The 21,212-nt window shown below is 36.6% G+C and overlaps 2 protein-coding genes and 1 pseudogene across 2 annotated transcripts; all 3 read left to right on the top strand.

Moving 5' to 3' along the window:
- The first annotated feature begins 1,522 nt into the window (after positions 1-1,522).
- LOC137728428 (uncharacterized) lies at positions 1,523-2,633 on the top strand (annotated as a pseudogene).
- A 12,177-nt stretch (positions 2,634-14,810) lies between these two features.
- Positions 14,811-16,073, top strand: LOC137710550 (uncharacterized). The gene has a single exon (XM_068449648.2). The coding sequence runs from the start codon at positions 14,909-14,911 to the stop codon at positions 15,857-15,859; it is 951 nt and encodes a 316-aa protein (XP_068305749.2). The 5' UTR covers positions 14,811-14,908; the 3' UTR covers positions 15,860-16,073.
- Positions 16,074-17,156: 1,083 nt separating this feature from the next.
- LOC137715205 (Regulator of Vps4 activity in the MVB pathway protein) lies at positions 17,157-20,608 on the top strand. Its single transcript, XM_068454452.2, has 7 exons — positions 17,157-17,392; positions 18,165-18,297; positions 18,721-18,824; positions 18,907-19,078; positions 19,199-19,339; positions 19,529-19,617; positions 19,705-20,608. Exons 1-7 carry the CDS (start codon positions 17,301-17,303, stop codon positions 20,408-20,410), a joined length of 1,437 nt encoding a protein of 478 aa, XP_068310553.2. The 5' UTR covers positions 17,157-17,300; the 3' UTR covers positions 20,411-20,608.
- The last annotated feature ends 604 nt before the right edge of the window (positions 20,609-21,212 follow it).

Raw genomic sequence — 21,212 nt, 5'->3', positions numbered from 1 at the left:
TATTTCAATTTTATACATCTATTAGAAAATTCGTTAAGTGATGATGTGGCAAATATGTGATACACACTTGTGCTGACGTGACTACCAAATTTATGCTACATGGCAAAATAATAATTTTTTATGCATTTAAAATATAATAATATTTACCTTATTTAAAAAAAAATTAATTTAAAAAAAAAAAAAAAAAAAAAAAAAAAAAAAAAAAACCCAAAGCCCAAACAAACCCAAAACCCCCCGACCCTCCCCCTTCCCCGCAACCCAAACACCCCATCCCACCCCACCCTCACCTCCCCCGCAACCCCCCACCCCACCCCCACCTTCCCGGAGACCGCCGCCACGCCCAAAAATCCCACCTCAGCCACGCCCAAAAATTCCACCCGAGCCACCCCCTCTGTCCAAGCTCCCGCGTTTTCTGTGGGAGCGGAGACCGCCGGCGAGCGTCTCTACGAATCGATCGGCGATAGGAAGAGGAAGAAGAAGAGAGAGGAGTGCATGAGAGGGGGGGGGGGGTGAAGGTTTCTGAGTTTGTTTACAGGGGTGGGGGGTTGCGGGGAGGTGGGTTTGAGTTTGAGTCTGAGTTTGAGTTTTTTTTTTTTTTTTTAATAGTTTAAATGAATTAAAAGTTATTTTTTTTCAAGTGGCATAAATTTAGCAGTCACGTGGCATAAATATGGCCGCCACGTTAGCTCTTAATAGATCAATGGATGAAAAATGTAACGAAGGTATTATATAGAAATAAAATAATAGATGAGGTATGAAAATTAAATGTTTTGAATTTATTATATGAAATTGTAATAAACCTCAAATCTTCGGTGGTATATTTATAATCAAAATTTAAATACAACTCCCAATAGGATTAAAGAGTGCTCTTTTTTTTTGTGGACCAAGAAAGTTGCAGGGACATCCGAGAGGTGAGAGAAGCTTGGGAAAATTATGCAAACTTAATTTCAATAGGAAAATTACTCAATATCTCCAATGATTTTTCCGACCCACGGAAAAGTACTCTCCAATAATTAGGTGATGTGACTCAACTGAGAGAGCCAAACAAAGATCGCCACCTACCCATTGTAAAGGTAAACTTTTATGAGGGAATATACATCAATAATTTGATGAGATAACTCAAATGTGAGAACCAAGCAGAGAGCACCACATGTCTCGAAGGTCCACACGTCGATTTCTAGTTTGGTCATGACTTTATACACACATGAAACGTTTACCAAAATATAATAGTCACGAATAGTACAAGTAACTCGTGCATACAATAATATGTTACATATCTTATCTTATTTATATATCTACGCATTTTGGTGTTGGATCTTCTCCAAAATTGAGTAAATCCAGACAAAGCCAAAGATTGGAGGACCGGCCTGCCACGGTTCAATAAATGAAAAGTGAAGGGCAATGTGGCACAAGGGAAGGCAAAGTTGGTGATGGCCCGTGAGGCTTTTGCCACAAATAATTGAGGCCTCAAAATTGTGATGAGTCTTGTCACTCTCATCTTTGATCCCTATATATAAACATATTCCAAGATATGGTAAGACTAAAACCCTCAAACTTGAGCTCTAGTGAAACATAAAGAACAGCTTCAACTTTGAGGTTATTTGTTGAACACAAACGAAAATCAACCATGGCTGCCAAGTACGAAGTCAGATCAATCAGCCTGCCCTCAAGATCACACCCAACCACTATTAGAGTTGAAGAAGAGCTGAGTAGGCGCCAAACATCTTCAGCTTCTGCTTCAATATGCAAAGTTCTATGTGGACTAGAGGAGTTGTATGATTGTGTGGATGATCTTTTACCGATGGCATCAACCCAACAACTCTTTTCTCAATACCAACAAGGGAAGTGTATGGATGAGTTGTTGGATGGATCACTCAGGCTCTTGGACATATGTGGCATCACAAGGGACGCCATGTCACAAATCAAGGAACATGTTAGAGACCTTCAATCTGCTCTTAGGAGGAGAAAGGGAGACTCGAACATAGAAAGCAGCATTGCAAGTTACAATTGCTTCAGAAAGAAGATGAAGAAGGATACCAAGAAATTGATCACATCATTGAAGCAAGTAAACAACAAAGCATCACAACGTATGGTGCATGATCAGCGTGCTCCTGCAGTGGTTCGAGTTCTTAGAGAAGTTGTTGGTAAGAATGTGTCTATCTTTCAATCCCTATTGGTCTTCTTCGCAGTTCCAGTTTCAACGCCGATATCAAACAAGAGGTCTCTGGTGTCAAAGTTCATGCACAAGGGAGTGATAACAATGTGAAGATCAGAAGGAGGACATTCATGGCCATGAGTTGGATGGTGTTGATGCTGCTCTTTACTCTCTATGCAAATCTTCATCAGCTCCTACGGAAGGTGCTAATGTTGAGAAGATTCAAAATGCACATAAACAATTAGAGGCTTTTGAAGTCACCGTTGAAGGCCTTGAGAAGGGTTTGGAGAGCGTTCTTAGGCGCTTGATTAAAACAAGAGCTTCTCTTTTGAACATAATCTCACAATGATGTGCTCTCAAGGGCCACATTTTGTTAGGATTTCCTTTGGGATTATAATTCTTTTGATACATTTGTAACATTTATAGACATACAATGAAATACAATTGACACCTTGAATCACATCAAGATATTTCTTTTTTTTTTTTTGGGGGGCGGGGGGGGGGGGGGGATGTGGTTGTGGATTTGAGAGAATTTGGATTATATAGACTTCTACAAAATTCATATAGATTTTGGAAGATTTGAGAAGATTCGTATAATAGATTTATATGGATTTTGAAAGATTTTATAGCGTTAAATCTTAACCATCAAATAAATCAAGTGGTGATAAATGTATCTAAGTCATAAATCTAATCAAATGAAGTTGTTCATGCCCTGGAACTGCGTCCATTGAAGCCGAAAAAAAAGTCAAGATTATCACATAAACCCAACTCCTCAAAGATCCCCAGCGCACCCCTTTCCAATCCTACTTCCTCCCTCACTTTATTCTTATCCTTTTCTTATCCTTTTCGTTGTCACCTTATGTATTCAGGTATATAAGGGCTTGATTTAGTTATCCAGGAATACTTTTAATATTTATTAATGAAACGAATTCAATCATGGTACCAAAAAAAAAAAAAAAAAAAAAAAAAAAAAAAACCAAGTATAAAGAAGCAGACATGCTCTCAACACATGAACCCATGCCGCACAAATAGCAGAAGGGCCCAGCAGCAACGAAAAAAATTGCAGATAGGAAGAAAAAATTGCGACCCGGCAACAAAAAATTGAAGAAAAAATCGCATAAAATGATACAACCCAACAACAAAAATTGAAGAAAAAACTGCAAAAATGAAGGGAGAAGATTAAGCAAAGAAGGTGGCTGGCAGTGAGAAGAAGATGAGTCGTTCACTAGGTCTCTGGATTTGAAATCCTATGGTGTGGGATAGGATTTTATTTGTTCTTGGTTATATATACTTCTTCCTTTCAAATCCTACAAAATCCACAACTTAATGAATCCTACAAAATCTTTAATTTTTTAATACATCTAGATTTGGATGTACTTTAAAACTGACTATTAAAATCTCCATTGACTACACCTAAATTTACATGGATTCTAAAAATCCATTAAAATCTATTGATTGACTACACTAGGATTTTAAAATCTTTTAAAATTCTTTCAAATCCAAATTTGAATACATCCCTTTTATCTTTTAAGTAATCCTCTTGTGATTTGTACGTATCCCAAAGGCATCAATATCGCAAACCCTAAACTTACAAGGCTAGTGAAACTAATTACAAGACTAGTGAAACCTAGAGAGCCTACTAAATCCTTTTGTGATTTCTACTCATTTATTTATAAGACCAAACCCAACTCTGGGCTAAATGCTATTTTTTAAGTTTTATTCCCTCCTCAAACCCAACACATGCTAAATGTGTGGGCTAAAAGTTAAAAGTCAAACAAAAGCCAAATTTCCCCCATGATTTAGCCCAGAAAATGGTGTGGGCACCACCAACGAGACCCCACCTACATGGGCATGTCTCTCAGGATTTATTGAATCCAACGGCTGAGATCGAATATAATCAAATTTAACGATAGAAAAAAGATCTAACGGCCCAAATTTAAATCCAACGGCAAAAATAATTAAAAAATTATTTAATTCAAAATTCATCCAAATTTAGTGATTTTTTAATATTTATCGGAAATTAAATATTTTTAGGTTAAAATGTTCATAAAATTAAATTAAATTATTTTAAAAGAAAAAATTAGCTTAAATTTATTTTTTAATAATCTCAGGCCGAAAAATTTAGGCTAGAAGGGTTGGAGCAGAAAAACTGATTCTGGGCTAAAACCTAAATTTTTTGGGCTAAAAATTTTAGGTTTTAGCCCAAGGGTTAAAAATGGTCTAAAAGTTATTATTTTTTAATATAATTAATTGTAAGGGTATATTTATCTTTTTATAGTCATATTAGAAGGAGTTTTGTGAAAGTGAATTAAAACCTCAAGAGGTGATGTTAGTGCAATGTTTCAAACCTATAAGGGTTTTGTGAAAACTCAAAAAACCTCAGGATGTGTTAGTCTACCCATCAAGAAATTTTAAAAAAATAATCAAAATTTGTATTCCATATAGAATTATAACCACCTTTTAAATTTATAATAATTATAACAAAAAATTGACGTAAAAGTGCCAATATACCTTAATGACTAAAAATTCCCTCATTTGCTCTTAACTGTGAAAAAACCATAGGCATTCCTTTTGCAGAAATTGGATTCCAGATTTTGGAATTTGGATGGCGAGGGGTGGATTGGATAACGTTTCATTTTTGGGAATTTGCAGGCCATCTTTAGCTATCCAAATGAAAAGCATCATCATATTTCACGTTTGAATTTTCTGCATATTACAATTGATGGTTTGATACAGACAGTGTTGGAGAAAGAGACAGAGCAGTGAGGAGAAGCAAACAGGGGGAGGAAGGAATGGAGGCAAACAAGAACAAGTTCATAGAGGAATGAGGGATCCGCCAGAGAAACTTTTGAGTACAACTTCCGCTAGACTCGCCGCAACTTGGTTCAATTGCATCTAGGTGAAGAGTAGTATGGTGGTAATGTTTTAACAATTCAGTTGTTCAAGAGATGAACACTAGAGGTAGGCGGAGAAGAGAAAGTTTTAACCTAAGGGTAATTAAGTATTTATAACTTCAATTTTGGTTAATTTCATAAATAAAAAAATAGAAAAGATAGGCTATATTTCATTAGGTGGTTCTCAAAATGGCTATATTTCTAAATTTCCCAAACCCATGCCTTAAAAAATATAAAAACCCTAAGCTAATCTTTTTTGTTTCCTTAATGGAATAGGAAAACCCTATCCTATCCATTAACAAAAGAAAAAGAAAAAGGGTAAAACCTTAAAAGCAGTCTTTGCAGTTTTCTTGTTCTGTTTCTCTCTTCTTGCCTTTTATCCCTTCTCCTCCGGTTTTCTTTATTTTCTTTTGCTCGACCAAGGAGATAACATGGATAATGATGAAATAGTGTTGGGCCTAAAAAAAAAGCTTAGGCTGAGACTGGGTAAACCAAGTTGAAATGCCACAATTTTTGGTAGGTAATGATTCCTTAGGTTAGTGGACTTTCAACCCAAAAGAGCACTAATTCAACCGAATCCCTATAGAAGTAAAGTTGTTGAAGGATCAAACTCAAACGTGGCTCGGTCGAGTCCTAGTGAATTAAAATTTCCAAGGATCAGATTAGTTTTGATGAAATGCGTATTCTAAGGATCAGAATTAAAGCTTGATCAAATGAGAATGAATCAAGTGCATAAAAGCAATAGGTCAGAATTCTTGTTCAAGTCAAAGAAGCCGAGACTGTATAAAGATTTAATTTAGGCTACGGAAGGGATAAAGGGATAAAGGGGGAATATCTAGGTAAATGTCAAGTATGCATAGTCCTATCAAGACTCTATACCTTAGCAAACATGTTTATCACAAACTACATCCCTATAAATAAAAGAGGTTCTACAATGTGGAAAGCCCATTCAACTCAACAAACAACTTAAATGCTTTATGCGAAACCCTTCTTACACCCTTGAGAAAATACTAACTATCCTAACCCTCCCATTAACACATCTTTTGTTTAGATAAGTAAACAACACTATAGCCATAGAATCAAATAACATAGAAGCACCTTCAGTTTGGACAAGTAAACAACACTGAATATGGTTGGTTGGTTATCTATCCAATTCTAGGTTGGTGAAGAGTTTTCAATTCTTTCGCCCAAAGAGGTCACTTCACTAGCTTCCCAGTGAAGTGAGATGTTCTATGATCGATTACTCTCAAGTGCACTTCATAATTAGGCATTTAGACGGCTGAACCACGTTCATGCTCATCTCCTTAGAGTACCTTTGCCTTTACAACCTGATGATATTGGTTCGATGCACCTGTATTCTCACGAATATAGTCGAAGCAACCAAACCCAGTGCACAAGATCCTGAACTCGCAGTGAATTAAGCAACCTTGTGAATCCAAGGCCGAAACAAGTTCTTTCTTCGGTCGTAGTTGCTCAAGTGTAAAAGTCAGCAGTGCACACCACCACCACCACATTGGTAACAACTCGTCCTGAATTTATTTATGGATTTTTGGAATAAGGGCATTTTAGACATTTCACGGGTAAAAGATATTTTGGGATTGCTTTTGGATCTTAAATTGTGGGCCGAGTGGAACCCACTTGCTTTTTGGTTCCCCAACCTCCCTTCTCCCTTATCTGCCATATGGCACCCCTCACTTTCCCCTCATTCTTCTCTCTTCCCTCCCCCGTGAACAACCTATATCTTCTCTCTTCACTCTCTCTCCCTTCCTCGCTGTATCATTTCATCCTCGAGCACACCACAAGCACCAACTTTCTCTCCCTCTCCCCGAGTGACACACACCCATCCACACAATGACGACATCACTCACCACCATCACCAACCATTTGTGATGGGTCATCTTTCTCCTTCTTTCTCGGTGAAGCACAGAGAACTACCCAACAACCCACTCCAGCAAGTTCTGACGGCTTCTGAGCCAATTTCCGGCCACTACTAAGGAAATCAAAGGTATAATCCTAATCTACACTTAATTGTCTTCAATTTGGTGGGTAGATCGAAGATTGTAGTGTAGTTTTGAGGTTGACTGGAGCTTGGGAAGCTCCGGCTTTCTTCTCCGTCGAGATTGGCCAACCCGGCCTAAAAACAGGTCAAAACCCAATCCACCAACCTATGCTGGCCTAACTCATTGGGCCATGGAACCCAGCCCATTTCCCTCAGCCCAAACCTAAATGGTAACCCAGATCCAATGAACCTAAGCCCAAACCAATAAGTCCAGCCCTGAAGCCCAAGCCCATGATATTAGGCCCAACTCAGAGAACCTAAATCCAACTAAAATGTGAAACTTGGCCCAAAAGCCTCGACACAAACCCATTCAGATCCCAGAACCCTGGCCAGCGCGTGGAGCTCTGCTGCCGTCCACTGCGGCGCATGGGGGTACCCAAGGTCCCCCTTAGGTTTTTCGACGTCCTAAATCCATTTATAACATCCGTTTCCTGAAATTCAACCGTTTTAGTATAGTTTTATTAATTGGTACCTTTATGTGCTTAGGTGCAATTGTTTATGGCGTTTATGTTCTTCCTATTTCGCATGGCTCTTCGACCATAGAGTATCTGTGAATGGACCCCTTCTAAAATGCATGATTTTACTATTAGAAATGCATACATGAAAAGCATGATTTAATGGTTACGTTTTATGAAACGTTTATGAGTAAATTGGATTTACGTTTTATGATATTCATGCTTTATCGATTTTACGTTCTTCGTAGTATATATGATTAATGACTATATACTACGAATATGTTTTTATTATATGATGCTTGAGCTATTAAGCTCCGATGATATATATATATATATATATATATATATATATATATATATATATATATATATATGCGCATGTATCTTGGAAAGATTATATTCACTGATTTTTGTGCTTATTTAGTGGTTACTCATATGTCCTACCTACGGGCGAATGTCCTGCTTACGGGCAAATGATCTGCCTACGGGCGAATGACCTGTCTTCGGAAAACCTATTACTTATTATGCTATTTGTGTTTTCATAAACTTTAGGGGTTAGTACATTGATGAATAACTGTTTTAGTATTACTTATATATCAACTTGGTCCACTCATGTTTTGTTTTGCGCCCCCCTCAGGACTTAGAATCGAGGCTTACAATCCCGGTGCCCGCATCGGCATCTTCAAGTCCTCTCGGTGTAGGACCTATCCCTTTGTTCATTCAATTTTATATTATTTCCTTTCTAGTGTCTCAGATTAGTTGTATGCTTTGAACACGTTCCACAATTGCATAATCATTGTATTTAAATTTATAAGTTTTATTTATGTCCGTTACTTCTCATGCATGTTAGTATGGCTTCGTCACCTGGCCAGCGCGTGCCTACCCTGATGTTTGGAGTATATCAGGGTTGGATGTGTCAACATTTATTCTATTCGCCCAATTAAGCTTGATCGTAAATTGGCATGTCCACATTCAAAAGAAGGACGTAGACCTATCCATGACTTAAGTTATTCGGCTGATACTCGAAGAATATTTGACGTACGATCATTGTATAAACACATTCCTTAGAATAATTTGTTGGTTGGTTGATTAGCAAAGCACACATATGGTATTGGAAAAATATCAATTTAATTAGTAACTATTGAGGAAGAGAGAATACAATACTTATTCACCTTAACTTGGAGCTTGGGAGGTAGGAATATATTTGTATATATATTTCCTGCATTTTATGCATGTGAAGGAGGAGAGATTTTTTAGTGTACAAGAAAAACAGTTTGGTATATTAAATGTCATAATATAATAAAGAGAAGTTTTTTTCTTTTCAAATGTTCATCCACTTGTATTTGTTGTGTCAAAACTCACACAAAGTTTGGACTAGGTTCAACAAGTATTTGCCCCGAGTTTAGCTTTCGGTCTCAATGCCACAAGATGCCTCGAGAGAAGAGAGATAGACGTGGCACTCTTGGAGGCTACCAATAGGTAATGTTTGTGTTCAAGTGTGTGCGTGAAAGTTGCACATATATCTGACTTCTCAACCTATGGTGGTGCACCAAGTGAACGTTGGTTTGGTTAAGTTTTTTTCTGTGCCTCGAGCGAACAAGAACTTAAATTCAATGTAATTTCGTCTATGCTTGCCTAAATCTTAAATTATGTGTAATTTTGTGTATGCTTAACTATTCGTCTGTGTGGCAAACTCATTTCGAATGACTTTTTGTTGGGGCCTTAAATAGGTTGGAGTAAAGCGAGATACTCGTCCGAGCTCTGGTTTGGTTTTCAATGTTGATGGGCTAAAGTCGTATGATTTTTGTTTAAATAAAAATGGAAAAGCAGCATAGTACGCCTTATGACTCAAATAATATTATGACATTTGGTGGCCATGTTCCTGGAACTAACAAATTTCGCATCAAGGAGAAGATGATTTTGATTTACATGCATGCACTTTAAAGGCAATGTACGTACTGTGCTCCTCTAATATTCCGAATTAATACCAAGTTAACTAGCTAGATAAAGGAGACGAGGAATCTTGTAGCCCTCATGTGCATAGATATTATTGAGCGTGTGATTATGTGTTCTGATTGGTTTAATACAGTTTGGATTGGTCTGATGAACTGCATAGAATATACTGAACCGTTGTCCAGCAATATTAAGCCGCCCACACCATCAAACAAAGTTTGGATCTTGGGTATACATTCGTTGCATGATGTAGCCGGCCAGAAATATCAATTTCCAATGCAGGAATATGTTCTGTATGTATAGGAGAATAGGAGAAAAGGGGAAATATGAACTGCCTTAGTGCCTCCTTGTCTCCGAAACGGTGCCAACATCACCAACATTATATATAACACAGTTCCAAATATAATTCAGTGCTACACTGCAATTCGTCGTTAAAGTAGTGGCGATTTGCCAATTTAGGAATTATTTATATATAAGGATAAAACATCAATCTTAATATTATGAAATTGTAAGTTATTGAAAGCCTTGTAATAAAGTACATCGAACGATGTTTGAATTGACTACTGATAGGATTGAGGAGCAACTTGACAAATAAAGCGCAAAACAGCAAAATTCAACCTTTGCATATTTGAGCTCTGGGTTTCAATTTGGGCCAAATTCTATTGTTTAATAGGTTAGAACTATGTTTTGAGTTTTGAGATGGTTATATTTTGAAAGAGATCTTAGTTGACAGACCAAAGAGTAATTAAAAGCATTTTAGTTTTTGTATTGAGGTCATTTTCAGTAAGGATTATGTCACTTTTAACCTGAAATGTGTAAAGTCCGATTTTAGTAAGAGGGCAATATGCTAGTCATCAACATGGATAAGTACTTGTAGCCGTGGAGCGAGATGCATTTAGTCCTTTGACAACGGATCCCTTCCATCTAATATTCCTTATCAAACAATTCGGATTCTTGAAATATGATCCAACAGCTAAAAACACGAGCATACTCTAAAAGTTATAATAACTTTAGCCGTTGGATCAAATTTCAAGGGCCCGTATTGTTTGATAAGGAGGATTAGGTGGAAGGGATCCAGAGATGATCCCTTTCCTTTTGACAAAGCTTTTTATGGAGCCCACACAGACTTCCTATCTCCTTATAGAGCCCAAATAGACTTTCAATTTCAGGGATCATTTTGATGTTGCAAATCAATTTCAATGATCATTTGTGAGAAAAAATGACTTATGGGACCCATTTATATGTCACGTCAGTACTTAACAGAATTATGATGGAATGACCACATTAATTTGCGACATCTATTTTTAGGGACTACATTGATTGATTTTCAATTTCAGGGACCATCTTGATGGTGAGAGTCAATTTCAAAGACCATTTGTGATAAAAATCCAAAATATTAATGTATAACCCTGCAATAGTCGGTAGTAATGCCGGAGAAGTTGAGGTGGAAATGTTATAATTGAGACCACGAGATAAAAGAGCATTATTTGGAGGCTTAAAATATAGCCCTCTACACACTGTTCTCCTCCACCGCTGGAGATAGCCTAAAATTGTTATCCTATATTATTAATAAAAAAAGCTTTGAGTTTCTTTCATATTATATATTATATATTATATATTATAGGTTACCGTAAGTTTCCTTTGTTACTTGAGCGTGCTAGCTTACCAATACAAATTTTTAACTAGTCAATACACATGCTTCTGTGGTTCTTTGAAGCAGGACACACGACAACTCAAAGACAAGAGCATGAAAAATTATGTCAGAACTGAAACATAACCATTAGACAATTAGATATTGTACAACACAGAAATCGTAAGAAACAAAAATGGTAAATACTGATGAATCAAGGTTATGGGTGAGAATTTGAGAGGAATATCATCTTTGAATATATGATGTTGGGGAGGCAACAGCAGCAAGGCATGCCAATAAATGCTGTGCAGTAATGTTCGTAATGGATTGATGGAGAGCCAGAGCCTGTAGCAGTTCACGTTTTCAAGAACATGCAGATGCATCATCCATCATATAATAATATACACGCCACTCAGCTTATCGCATACTCCAACCTCCAATGCGGTTAAAAGAAAGTGTTTTTTGTCGTTTTAATATGTTGGCAAATAAAGTTGCAGGGGCCGGCATATATTCCCGATGAGAGTGAAGACGGGCCGGCATATACTTGTCTGAAAGAGCTCAATTCCTTCAATATAATAATAATCAGCTTTTTGTTAAAAAAAATAAGGATAAATTATATAAAACTATCCTAATTATTAGGTCATTAATAATTTCATACATTGTTTTTAAATTTTTTTAATGTCATACCTTATATTTGAATTTGTTGCAATGTCATACTTTCTGTCAATTAACTGTCAATTCCTCTATTAAATGTTAAGCATGAGATGGGACCCATTTTTTATTAAAAAAATTAATTAAATATTATCAAATCCCGTGATGCTTTTGCCCTAACCCAATACACCAAAGACAAGATTGTGATACACCTCATGACAATTGTCATTCCTAAAGAAAATGCAAATTATTCAAGCAATGTTGCCCAAATATGCGAATGTGACAAGGTAACGTAAGACTAGACAACTCAACTTAAGCTCTTTAAAAAAACAAACAACAACCTCAACTTTGAGCATTTTGTCAAACCCTAAACCATGGCTGACAAGCACCATGTTATTAGATCAATCAGCTTCCCCTCAAGGTCTAACCCGACCACCACTCGATCTCCTTGTCCTCCCCAAGAAATTGTCTTCATTGGGAAATGACGTTTATCTTTCACAATTACATACATTATGTGTAATAGAAATTTTTTTAATGTCATCATAACGTCACGTCAATTTAGAAACGTGAACTCAAAAAGACCAGGATCGCAGTCACACTAAAAACTTTTAGTGATTGCTCAAAAATGTTCTTTCTAATTTACTTGGCAATTGACACATGCTAATGTTGCCCTCCCGATATCTTGTATAGCAATAGAGAAGATTTACCATGCATATTGTTAATGTATCAACTTCACAAATGTCGGCTAGCCGTTTGTTTATGTATTTATCTGTATTTTTTTCTGTTGTTTTTGCTAACCAAATTTATTTGAGTAATAATATATGAAGTAACAACTTGTGGCCTTGTATACAATTTATTAAGTGACTGGTACGTCCCAACAAATTATTCAAGATTTTTAAGAATGTGATAAACAATGACATATTTCAATTTTTAAGTCCCAATTATCCCACGATATGCACGGTGGAGTCATTTTCTTTTCAATAATATGATGTGCAAATCAAATTTTCGAAATTGAATATACTTTAGCTGTCCTCGTGCAGCTTGCTAAGAGACACTTGAGAGCTTGGGAAGGAAACACAAGTATTTTAAATTGAACACCCTTTACTCTGATGTGAAGTTTTCCGCTAAATGTGAAAGAATATAGTAATATACCTTAAAGTCTTTTCATCTTGTGTCTTTCCCAAGCCAAAGGCACGAAATCGACTAAATTGATATATTTGGAAGCAACTCTAATCTTAATCCCCTCTGTTTTTGCTCATATTAAGCGATCATGACCAACTAATGTAATTTTCAATTCTTTTTATTTTGTATCTAGGTCGAGTTATGATAACTTTGATTCTATGATATTCTAAAGAAGACATGTTCCCCCCCCCCCCCCCCCCCCCCCTTTTCATATATAGAAAAACACTTGATAAGTTGTTATTAGAGGACAATTCTTAAAATTAATTTGTTTATAGTATGGCGCCATTTTCCTTCAATTGGGATTACTGAAAACTTTGACAGCGATTTTCCTGGCTATTCTGTTGTACAATTTCTCATCACTTTTTAATGAATACTGTGCCTTGTCCTAAAAAAAGATGCAATTGCAAGTTCACTTGTTTCGCATATACATATATAGCAATTCAATCAAATTGTCGAATTTGCTTCATATTGAGTATTCTTCTTCGTTTTTCATCTTTTCCTTTCCTTGATTCCGTCCCAAAATTAATGAAACTTTCAAATAAGGGGCCAAAATATTTCTAATTCAAACACACTGATCAAGAAGTACCTTGACAAAGTCTTTTTACCTGTCAGCAAAGATGAAGAAAAAATTGGCCTAAAGTTAAAGATGTGACAAAAAGTTACCAAGAAAGAATCATTTCCTTCTTTTAAGGCCAAAAAGTAAGAAGAAAAACGAGGAAAAGAACAAAGAAAACAACAATCCCACTGCTCAGAAAACTTAAGTAAAGGTCTGTGGTCGAGCATGACCACAATGAACTACTTAATCAAGTACTAAACTGAAGTAGGTTTAATTGCATTTGGAAAGTTGCAAGCCTTCAAGGGAACATAGCAAAGACATCACACTCGTGCAACCCATGTACATATATATTATAAATATAATTTTTGCTTTGAATTTTTGTTTAAACCCCTCACATTTCCATCCAAATTCCAAAACTAATAAAAAAAAATGGTTTCATGATCTTGTTGGATATATGGATTTCTCGATGTTCAATATTCAAAGGTTCTCCTATCCAAAGAACTTTGGAATGCTCCATTTTTTTAAATACTCGCCATCGAATTCCTATAAATTTAAGTCACTTGACTATATATTGAGAAACTAAAATTTAGCTGTGCCAGTCAATTATTTTTTAATAACACGATTACATAATGTTACATTGTCCACAACTATTACAACACAAGAACTCATATATTAGTACTTACAAGCAAGAACACAGCCACCTTATATTCACTATGGGTGGATGCCCCCACTCACATTGGTCTGGAAAAAAAAGAAAAAAAAAGAAAAAAAAAAAGGATACCGCCTTCGCTCTTTACACATTCTTATGCATTTCTAGTTATATATTGCATTGAATAAATTAAAAGAAAAAAAAAACCAATGGATAAAAATAAACAAATGTGTGCATAAAAAAGAGGTGTTGTGGATATCATTTCATTTCACTTAATAAATTTTTGGTTTAATGTCTCCATTCAAAAAATCTCTAACTCCATCCTTGCTTATAAGAATTTCTCATGCCGGCGGTGCATGAAAGGAAAGAAAAGGTCAAATGAATCTATCTTTCAAGAAAAACAAAAAGAACTAATTTCAGATAACATCCTACCCAAAAAAATAACTTTAAGCTGATATTAAATTGGACAAATATTAAGTTTATAGTTGGTGCAAGACGTGACAATATAACTCACGCCATGGAATGGAACAATGGCCCATCGGCCTCCACATGTTGATCACATTGACCTAAGGACCCAAAAGATGCTTCTGGTCCCCCTTCCATCTTCTTTCAAATTTGTACCTCGGTATAAATCTGTGACTTCGAACTCTAAATCATACAGCACAACTTCTTGAACCAATTCCCACAAGTTCTTTCAATTTCTCTCAAGTTTCAACCTTTTTATATGATGAAAAGAGCAACAATGGCTTCATTCTCTGCCAAACCTTCAAAGCTTTACAATGTTCGATCGATTAGTATGCCGGTTAGGTCACATCCAAGCACACTCAGAACCGAGGAAGAGCTGAACAAGCTCAAGGCTTTGGAGGCAGCATTGACATCTTCATTGTCTTCGTCGTCGCCAAAGGCGGATTCAATATGCAAAGCACTAGGTGGGCTCAAAGAGTTATATATTTGCATTGAGGAGCTTCTTCAATTGCCATTGACACAACAGGCTCTAGCCCTTCACCAGAAAGAGAAATGGGTTGAAGAGCTGTTGGATGATTCTGTCACGTACTTGGATGTTTGTGGCAACACAAGGGATTCCATTTTGACGATGAAGGAAAGCGTTAGAGATCTTCAATCCACGCTTCGGAGAAGAAAGGTGGGAGATTTGAGCGTCGAAGACAATGTTAGTTCATATGTTCGCATACGAAAAAGGAGGAAGAAGGAAATTGTGCAGTTTATGGTATCGTTGAAGCAAATGGATAAAAAATATGAAGCATTTCCTTTGGATCTAGACAACCATCTCGCCGCGGTGGTGAGAGTCCTGAGAGAGGCAAGTTTGATCACCAGTTCCATTTTTCACTTCCTGTCTTCATTCCTTTCCACACCAATTCTGAAGCCAAGGCCTAGCAGATGGTCACTGGTTTCGATTTTGTTGCACAAAGGGGTGTTGGTTTGTGACAACAACCAACACAAAAGCATGAACGAGCTGGAAAATGTAGATATTGCAATTAGCAACATGCTTGTCAATAATTCAGGTGAAGGTTTTGAGGATGATCAGAAGATTCAATCTGCACAAAGAAGGTTGGAGGTCTTGGATTCAAGCATTGAAGGCATTGAAAATGGTTTGGAGTGCTTGTTTAGGCTCTTGATCCGCACCAGAGTCTCTCTCCTAAACATGCTTTCTTGTTAAAAGATCATACATCGATTAGTTTCCATTTATTGTACCATATAATCCCAGTAGCAGCATCCGAATTTTAAAGGATCTCCGTATATTCTTCTTCATTTTGTCGAAATGTGAATTCTATTGTACTTGTATCTAAATGTGTATATTTATTTTAAACTGATTTTAATACTATTTTGTTTGAGGAACCTCTAAATTAAGTTTGCGACGTTCTGTTTAAGAATTGTAATCTTCTTTGAAATCTAACGTCAATCGTTTCCTATATTACCTTAGTTTCATTTCCTATATTATCTTAGTTATTAGTTGTAAATCGTGTTAGAAAATTCTTAGAGGTATTTGCAAGTGAAAACCTAAATACATGCTTATGCTCGTTGATGAGTTGATTTTAATCCGATTCCAATTCGATGTGATACAATTAAATTAGATGATGATTTTAATATGAAAATCTAACTCTGATTCGAATTCAACAATTTATTACGTTTGTTCATGACTAATCAGATTTGGTTTCAATATATCATATAACCAAATTATAGATAATAGTTCTGATTTGATAATCCGGTTCCAAATTATGCACATGGACTTTTCGGTCTTTTTATGGTGTGACATAGACTTGAATCAAATTTATTTCCGAATAATGTTATTCATACCATGTTTTTGTACCACATTTTTATACCAACTTAGGTGGTATTTGATGTGAACAGCCACATCATTTGAATTAATCAGATTTTTAAATTTAGTTCATTATTTAATAAACTAACTAGTATTTGCCTACACACTTTGTGTATAAGAACACATTTTTTTAGAAAATGAGAAGGTGAGAGAGAGAGAGATAGAAAACGTGGGAGGAGTGCGAGATTTTTTTTTTTTTTTTTGGTTTTTTTAATTATTTTTAATATTAGAGGTATTTTAACATCATTTATAGATGAGGCTTCAATAAAAAAAACAGTAAAATTTGAACCTGTGAAATTACATTATTGCCCATCATTTTTTTGTGTAATAGAAGACTAAGTGGTTTTTTCATCTTCTTTTGGTTGACAAAGAAGATTTCATTAATTAATAAAGATAATTAAAAAAAACTAGTTAATTATAAAAATGAAATCTAATTTAGCCAAACTCCTCATTCATTTTAATATAAAATATATCATTATACTAAAAAAAAAATTTGTGAAAAAGTTAGAAATAGAAATGGTTTGGCTGGATTTTACAGCTTAAGAAATCTTCACACCGACTTTGTCATTGGATTCTTCTCACACGTGTCAACTCACAACGGCTATATTCTCGTTTTACAGGCCCAATTTATAATTACAAGACATAGGTCGGTTATCCAGTGGGCCCCACAGAGGATCTGAAGTATAATTTCATAGCTTTCCTATTCCAATTCAGGCGACCGTTCCATTACACTCCGCATTCAAAACCCAGCAAAAACCCCACCCGCTCTCTCTCTGTGACCATGACTGTCGCCACCGTAGCCACCACTCACACCAAGAAGCTGGTGAAGCTCAGCCGCTCGCTCTTCCGATGGGGATTCAACTCCTCCAAATGGTACATTCTTCTCTCTCGCTCTCTGCCTTTCCCCTTTCTGGGTTTCTCTACTTTAGCTATTTGGACTGTTTGGTTTGGTTCCTAGAAATCTTGGATAATAGGAATTGAGACCCCAGATTGTCAAAAGTTGAAATAATTGTTCACTGTTTGCATTATCTCGGCAATGGCAGTTAGTCTTAGTCCCCGTTGGTTGGTTGCCTAGAATATGTGGGAAGCGGGAATTGTAGAGAGCCAGATATTGAAAAGTTATTAGAGTTGAAATATTTGTTCAATGTTGCATTATATCGGCAAGGCAGGGTGGGAGTTAGTCATTCTGTTTGGTTGCATAGAAAATTTGGGTAGTAGGAATTATTGAGACTCTGATAGTTAAAAATTGTTAAAGTTGAAATCTTTGTTCAATGTTTGCATTATCTCAGGAATTTAACTGGTGGGAATTAGTCCCTCTGTTTGGATGCGTAGAAAATTTGGATTGTAAGAGTAATTGAGACTTGAGACCCAGATACTGAAAAGTTGTTAAAAGTTGATATATTGGTACCCATGTTTGCTCTTTCTTGGCAATTTAATAGGCTCGGAGTCAGTCCCTCTGTTTGGTTGCCTACCAATATGTGGGTAATGGGAGTTATTGAGACCAGATTGTGACAAGTTGAAACTTTTGTTAAATGGCGTGCATTCTTTGACAATTTAATAGGGTGGGGGGTTTGGTTTTTTGCTGAATGATTGTTCTTGCTCATTGTTTTGCTAATCGTGATCAATGGAATGAATGGTGAAACAGCAAAATGCAAGCGAAGATGGCGGTGGCTAGAATAAAGCTGCTGAGGAATAAGAGGCAGGTGGTGGTGAAGCAGATGAGGCGTGACATCGCCTTGCTCCTACAATCTGGTCAAGATGCCACTGCTCGAATCCGGGTACTTATCACTTTTATTAGTCATTTATTTAACATATTAATCTAAAGTTCATGTGTTCTGGTCTTTATAAATAAATGGGGAGGGGAGAAGGGGAGTAAAAGTAAAAGCATGTTAGTGACTCTAGCGTTGTTTGAAAAACAGGCCAATTCACTTATCATAGGTCTACATGTTAATGTCTCATGAATTTTGTTAACAATTGTCTGAATGGATTTCCCAGGCAAGTTATTATAATTTCCTGAATTTTTTTGTTTACTTGGATGTTTTATTGACTCAAACATACGATAGTACCCAAACTTCTGCTTCAGTTTGTTATAGACTCAAACTTATGATCAGGCATGTGGCTTTGCAGTTAGGTTTGCGGTTTTGCAACATGGTTAACGAAATAGGTTTGCCCTAATTACTAACGAATTCTTTGTTTTGTAGGTTGAACATGTGATCAGAGAACAGAACGTTTTGGCTGCCAATGAGTTCATTGAGCTCTTCTGTGAATTAGTAGTCTCTAGGCTTTCTATCATCGCAAAGCAAAGGTGACAACATTGTATTATCTGTGTTGCGTTTCACAGCTGTGGAATTGTATCTTAATCCCAATGTTTATCGGATTTGTTACAGGGAGTGTCCACCTGATCTCAAGGAAGGGATTGCAAGTTTAATCTTTGCCTCCCCAAGGTGCTCTGAGATTCCTGAACTGATCACTCTAAGGAATATTTTTGAGAAAAAGTACGGTAAAGATTTTGTATCTGCGGCTGTTGATGTACGTCCCAGCTGTGGTGTGAATCGCATGGTAAGCATGGTCTCCCTGTCATCTATTTCTTTATTGTTATTGGATATACTATATCACTTTTCTACTTACAGTTCATATTTTAGTTTCTATAGTAGCTGAGTGCGTTTGTTTCTCACACAGCTGATTGACAAGCTCTCTGTTAGAACCCCTACGGGCGAAGTAAAGTTGAAACTCCTGAAGGAGATAGCCAAGGAATACCAGGTTGAATGGGATACATCGGAATCTGAACAGGAGCTTCTCAAGCCTCCAGAAGAGCTTATAGTTCGTTGCTCTTCCTCTCTCTCTCTCTCTCTCTCTCTCTCTCTCTCTCACACACACACCCACACACACAAATTATATTCAGGAGCTTTTCCATTTTGTGATTTTTGTTTAGTAATCAGTCATTTCCTTTCTCACGTTATATGCAAGAAATTTTCTGATTTAATATTTCTATTTGCGTTATTTTAACAGCAAGGACCGCACAATTTTGTTAGTGCTACCAGCATGCCTGTGCAGAGTGTGCAGCCTCAATCTATTGAGACTAACAAGCCAGACACTAGGTAGCTTGGCTATTCCTTTTACCTCATCTTAATTTAAGGCATGACCATACTTCGATTATCTGTTTACTTTATCGTACTTTCTTTTAGTTCTTCACGAAGAACAAGTGGTGGTGGAGAACGAAGAACAAGTGGTGGTGGTGAAAGAGGACATATGCAATTCGTAGACTCAGCATCAGCTGCCGAAGCAGCTGCAAAATCTGCCAGTGAAGCAATGGCTGCTGCACAAGTTGCTGCATATTTGGCCAACAAAGACTGCAATCAAGCAGCTCAATCATCTTCAAGCGTCACTACCGGATTCGGAACCCCTTCAGGAAATTCCACTGGCCGCTTTATGCCAGATTCTCCATCATTCGGGTCTCAGAATATGGTCAATAATGGATTTGGAACCCCTTCTGGGAATTCCACTGGCTTCTTTACGCCAGATTCTCCATCAGTTGGCTCTCAGAATAGCGATCACCAATCTAAAGCTCCTGGAGTTGATAGGTCTCACTCTTCAAGAGATGAGGAGGCGATGCACAGCCATGGAAATGAGAAGCAATTCATCTACAGGAGGTACAGCTACAATAACGCCCCATCAGTACATTCAGATATTAAGTTTGATGAATCGGACTGTGATGAAGAAGTTGAAATGGAGTCACCTCCCAGCGGCTTTCATCAAGCACCTGAGCGTCCTCCACCACAAGTACCTTCAGCTGCAAGGCAGGACTCGGTTCCTCGAGTTCATCCAAAGTTACCGGATTATGACGCACTTGCTGCTCGCTTTGACGCCCTCAAGTATCGGAAGTCATCCTAGTGCTTGAATCAGATTGCTTCTGCATTATTTTTGGGTTGCTTGTATAATTCGTATACAATACATACTTCAAATCGAAAACGTATCGTCTAGATTGCTTCTGCACCAGTTTAGGCTTTGCTTGTATAATCGATACATATGGTGGATGCTTGTCATTGCATCATTTTAATACTAAATAAAGCGCATGCCAGAAATTTTGTATGTTTGCCCCATTGAGCCATTTATTATTATTTTCATTTATCTCTTGAACTTAGGAAAGTAGCCAAATCGCAGACGCGATAAAAAATCATTTTAAATATTTTTATTTAAAATTAAATACAAACGGTATCCACAATAAACAATCGAATCTCTGGGATCCTCGCAAAAAAATCCTGTTGGAGCAACTGGGACTTGATTTATAATCATTTTAGTCAATTTCCAAAAGAACTTTAGTTTGACAAAAATATTTAACGATTTTTTTACAAAATCAATGGTATGAATCTTGCAACGCCACTGCACCTTGGACAGCACTCCATTTTTCACACCAAATCCCTATCATGAATGCGTCCTTTAGCCAAATTTTTTTTAACTTAAAAAATATTGGTAAAATAGGCTAATTAAAATTCTAATTCTAATTGTTAAAGTGAAAAAAATATTAACGATATATATTATACATCAACAACATCCAGAAAAACTTATCATTTCAACAATTAAAATTAAAAATGATAATTTTGCACAATTTCTCATTCAAAACTTAAAAACGATATATAACTCGATTAATTAGCTTTCTAAATATGATTTTCCCGGGAAATCAAATCAAGCATCA

This window comes from Pyrus communis, chromosome 15 (genome assembly GCF_041283825.1).
Source record: "Pyrus communis isolate YQ-2024b chromosome 15, ASM4128382v1, whole genome shotgun sequence".
Taxonomy (NCBI): domain Eukaryota; kingdom Viridiplantae; phylum Streptophyta; class Magnoliopsida; order Rosales; family Rosaceae; genus Pyrus; species Pyrus communis.
Note: the sequence above shows the minus strand (reverse complement) of the source record. Positions and strands in the feature narration are given on the sequence as shown.

What these genes read in the sequence shown, in the direction of transcription:
- LOC137710550 (XM_068449648.2), top strand. Translation starts at nt 14,909, where the DNA reads ATGATGAAAAGAGCAACAATGGCTTCATTCTCTGCCAAACCTTCAAAG.
- LOC137715205 (XM_068454452.2), top strand. Translation starts at nt 17,301, where the DNA reads ATGACTGTCGCCACCGTAGCCACCACTCACACCAAGAAGCTGGTGAAG. An exon ending in GGATTCAACTCCTCCAAATG is followed by an intron (nt 17,393 to 18,164) that starts GTACATTCTTCT and finishes ATGGTGAAACAG; the next exon opens with CAAAATGCAAGCGAAGATGG. An exon ending in ACTAACAAGCCAGACACTAG is followed by an intron (nt 19,618 to 19,704) that starts GTAGCTTGGCTA and finishes ACTTTCTTTTAG; the next exon opens with TTCTTCACGAAGAACAAGTG.